The sequence below is a fragment of the Pinus tabuliformis genome, chromosome 2_1, assembly GCF_031772625.1.
Source record: "Pinus tabuliformis cultivar Carrire ecotype Pingquan chromosome 2_1, CPIR1, whole genome shotgun sequence".
Classification (NCBI taxonomy): Eukaryota; Viridiplantae; Streptophyta; class Pinopsida; order Pinales; family Pinaceae; genus Pinus; species Pinus tabuliformis.
In genome coordinates this window covers 998,495,790-998,500,149 of record NC_142299.1, presented here as the reverse complement: position 1 = coordinate 998,500,149, position 4,360 = coordinate 998,495,790, and the positions used below count along the sequence as shown (strand labels likewise).

General features: G+C 43.9%; 1 protein-coding gene across 1 annotated transcript; it reads right to left on the bottom strand.

The window, feature by feature from the left end:
• Nucleotides 1-590: 590 nt before the first annotated feature.
• LOC149203982 (uncharacterized) lies at nucleotides 591-4,064 on the bottom strand. Its single transcript, XM_089402042.1, has 4 exons — nucleotides 3,778-4,064; nucleotides 1,695-3,229; nucleotides 1,101-1,319; nucleotides 591-976 (listed from the first exon to the last, which is right to left on the bottom strand). The coding sequence occupies exons 1-4, from the start codon at nucleotides 4,062-4,064 to the stop codon at nucleotides 591-593; spliced, it is 2,427 nt and encodes an 808-aa protein (XP_089258168.1).
• Nucleotides 4,065-4,360: the final 296 nt, after the last annotated feature.

Here is a 4,360-nt window from a genome sequence, read left to right as displayed (position 1 = left end):
GAACCGTAAGATCTCATACAATTATTAGATCTAGGTTTATTTCATTTCAGCTTTTAATTTCTTATTAGATGTTCTAATGTTGGAAGAGATCTTGTAGAATATGTTCTTGTAAGAGAATCATAGATCTCAAACAATTGTTAGATCTAAGTTTGATTAGTTATTGAAAGAGATCTTGTAGAATATGTTCTTGTAAGGGGACTTTAAAATCTTGGACAAATTAGGAATCTTTCTAGATCTATATATTAGATAAGCACTTCTAAGTTTACCTTCCTGGGTTGACATTAAATTAAACTATAATTTGCATCGGCATTTTAGACCACACAGCGTACATCCGAATTCCAAACCCTTAACCATGGCTCTAATACCAATTTTTAAGTAATTTACCTAATAAGATCTCATTAGCATTGGCCAAAACCTTGGCCAATCCAACCAAGTGAGCCTTCACTGCTCACCTCCAGGTCTTGCTTTACAATGAAGTCCTTCCAGCCTTTTATAAGCTCCATTACATATAATACCACAGGCAAAATACTATGGGTGCACAATACCATGTGCCCCAAAACCATCACTGTTTAACCTGGTCAACTTTGACTCTATCTCGAGTCAAGTTTACCTAACATATTGCTATAAGTAAAGGCATTACTCTTAGGTCTCCCCATTCTACAATCCACTGTTGGGGCTGTGTCATCGCATCGCACATGAGAAAGTGTGGAGGCTCTGCCCCTTGGTTTCCACCGATGCGAAATAGCGATGCGATTTGATCGTAGTCGCATATCGCTATTGGTTAAGGCCTTGCCCTTAGGTCTCCCCAATCTGCGATCCTCCAAAATTGCGATGCGATCTGAATGCAATCGCATGTTGCTGGTTATCGATCTGCGATCCGCCATTACTATTGCATTGAAGAGAGCCGAAGTCTGAGGTATGCTGGAGCGTGCTAAGGTATGATATCCGGAACTACTTAGAACAATGCCAATGAACCCTGCTCTTCTCAAATGCAGAGATTCGTTGAGCAGAAGCCAAATATCTGGCTTGTACTGGGTAGGTAGGTGTCACCCCATCTCACCCCACCCCTGTCCCGTCATATTTAACGCTCGTCTATATACCCGCATCTGGGAGAGCTGCATCCCTTTGGACTAGTATTTTGCACGCCTGATTTTGGTCATGATTCTGAATAATATCTAGAGCTCCAGTGAGAAGAGTGTGCCCAGTTTCCACCCCCAAAGTGGCAAGTAAATCAGCGACCTTGTTTCCTTCTCGTTTAACGTGATTGAATATGATGGCACGATTGGTGTGAAGTGATTGTTCTATTGCATCCAATCTGGCTTCAAGTCTCCAAATGCTAGCAATTTTATGCACATGTGCCCCATTGAGGAGTTGATTGGCTAGGTTGATGAGGATTAGGGAATCACCTTCGATCTCCAGAGGTTGGAAGCCATGACGCTGGGAGAGGAGTAATCCTTTCCAGAGACCCTCTAGTTCAACCGAGTTGTTCATGTCCCAGCCAATGTTTCCGAAGTAGATTAGGAGAGGCGAACCCTCATGATCTCTAAATATATCGCCAAAGCCTGCTTTTCCGGGATTTCCCTTTGAAGCTCCATCAAAGTTGAGTTTGAAAGTATGCTTTGGGGGGGGGGGGGGGGGGGTCCATAAGTGCTTTTTGATGTTGTTGCCTTCTGAAGGTCTGTGATTGTGAGTACCTTGTGGGAGTTGTATGTTCCAATTTTCCCAGATGGCTTTCTCATTTGCAAGAGTGGGAAAATCTTCCGTGTGCCAAGTTTGAAGCGCCAAGGTCTCTTTAAGATTGAGACAAAAGTTACCCCAAATGATTTCTACAGGAGTGCTTTGATCTTTGAATATGCGCTTGTTTCGTTCTTTCCATATTGTCCAGAGGAGAAGGTCGGGAATCAATCTCCATACTTGGTTGAGTAGTTCGCTTTTATAAGGGTTCTGGTGCCAATGGCGAATAGAGTTGATTATATCTTCGGACACTCTGCATCTTTTTTGACAACGGAAGCTAGCCTTCTCCCACAGTTGATTGGCAAGAGTGCAAGAGTCCAAGAGGTGTTGGAGCGATTCCTCCTGAGAATTACAATTGGGACATATGGAGGGCCCATGAAAGTTTCTTTTCCTAAGATTGTCACAAGTGAGGATTTTTTGGTGCCCAGTAAGCCAAAGGAATAGGGAGACTTTGGGCCAAGTACCCGGTGACCAGATTCTGCCCCAGATAGGATCGAGGGGCATTGGATCATTGCATATAATTTTATAAGCCATATTGGTGGTGAAGGAACCTTTTGGGGTATATCCCCATCTTAAAATATCCCTGCCTTCGGATGATCTAATGCGTCGATTCTGGAGCTCACTCTCCATGACCTCCTTAGTCTGGTTATCTGCATTCCTGATCAGCCTGTCGATCTGCTTCCATTGTCTGTACCCTTGTTCTGTCTCCGGAATCCATTGTTGCTGGATGGATTCCTTTTGTTGCTCCTCCCACTCTTGGCAAGGAGGTGGTCTATAGATGTCGTTGAGCTTTGGTAGTTGGTTCCAAGCATCCGTCCAGAACCGAGCAGTGCTGCCGTTCCTTATTTCCCAAAAGCTGTGTTGTTGGATCAGCAAGAAGTGTTGTCTGGCAGCGTTCCATATTAGTGATCCCTTTTCAGTTGGAGTGAATCTGATTAGCTCCTCCGTTGGTCTGTGATTGGCATATTTGGCTGTCCAGATGGCTGCCCATGGCTTATTGGGAGCAGAGAGCCATTGCCACCATATTTTTGCACCCATGATAACATTGCTGTGATGAGGATCTCTCAGGCCTATACCCCCTTTTTCTTTGGGCTTGCATGCTGTCGTCCATTTTGCCAAGGCCCATTTGCGATTTGTGCCAGTTGCACCCCAAAGAAAATTGCGTTGTAGAGCTTTTATTTTTTTAAGGACCCATTTAGGCGCTGCCAAGATTGAGAAAAGGTAGAGAGGCATAGCCTGTAGCACAGCTTTGATTAGCACTAATATGCTAGCTATGTTTATAGTTCTTTGAGTCCATAAAGTGAGACGAGATTCAAGTTTCTCAAGGAGCATACGCCAAGAGGCATGCTTGATGGCAGAATCTATTAAGGGAGCTCCAAGGTATTTGGAAGGTAAGGAGGCTATGGAGAAGCCCAGAATGTGGGTAATAGCATGCTGAGTAACAGGGGGGTGTGAAAAAAGAAGATCTGCGATTTGGCCGTGTTTATGCTCGTCCCTGAAGCATCAGAGAAATCATTCAGAAGGGATTTAAAAAGGGAGGCTTCCTGAACAGAAGGATACCCAAACAACATGTTGTCATCCATGAACTGTTGATGAGTGATGGCTGGAGAGTTGTGTATGGATAGACCTTTGAGATGCTGGGAGAGGAGGGCATGTTTGATATGGCGACCCAGACCTTCCGCCATTAGAACAAAAAGGAATGGGGAAAGTGGATCTCCTTGTCTGATGCCTCTAGAGGGGCTGAAAGGTCGAGAGGGTATGCCATTTATGAGGATAGAGAAAAATGTTGTGGAAATTAAACTCAGAATCCATCGAACCCACATTGGGGAAAAACCAAAGGCTGTTAGCATTTTTTGAATATAGGTCCAGCTTAACTTATCAAAAGCTTTAGAGAGGTCAATCTTGAGAATCATACCTGCCTGTTTGGAGTGCTTGAGGGAGTGTATGATTTCATGAGTGAGGATAATGCCGTCCAATATTTGTCTTCCTTCTACATATCCAGGTTGTTTGGGCGATATGAGCAAGGGCAAAAGCGGCTTCAACCTGTTAGCAATGACTTTGGATATCACCTTGTAAATAACATTGCATAGTGCGATTGGACGGAATTTGTCTGGAGTACTGGTATTCTCTTCTTTTGGGATGAGGGCAATGAAAGTTGAGTTCAGAGAGGGCAGGAGCCAATGAAGAGTGTGCAATTCCTCCACCACTAGCCACACCTCCTCTTTGATAAGATCCCAGAAAGAGTGGAAAAAGGTAGTAGTGAAGCCATCTGGACCAGGAGCTTTGCCCTCCTTGAGCTGGTTCATAGCCAAATCCACCTCCTGAGGCATTATTGGTCGAAGAAGAAGTTGGTTGTGTTCTTCTGTGATAATTTTCGGCACATTTTGAGTGATCTTTTCTATAGCAGGTCGTTTATCAATTTGGGGTTCTTGATGGACCTCCTGGAAGTGATTGATAAACTCCTGTTCGATCTCTGCATGGCTTTCCACTCTTCTCCCCCTCGCTTCTGTATGAAAGAGATGGTGTTGTGCATTCTTCTCTGTATTGTGGTTTTGTGGAAGAATTTAGTGTTCCTTTCTCCTTCTTTCAGCCATCTAATTCTAGATTTTTGCTTCCATAGAATTTC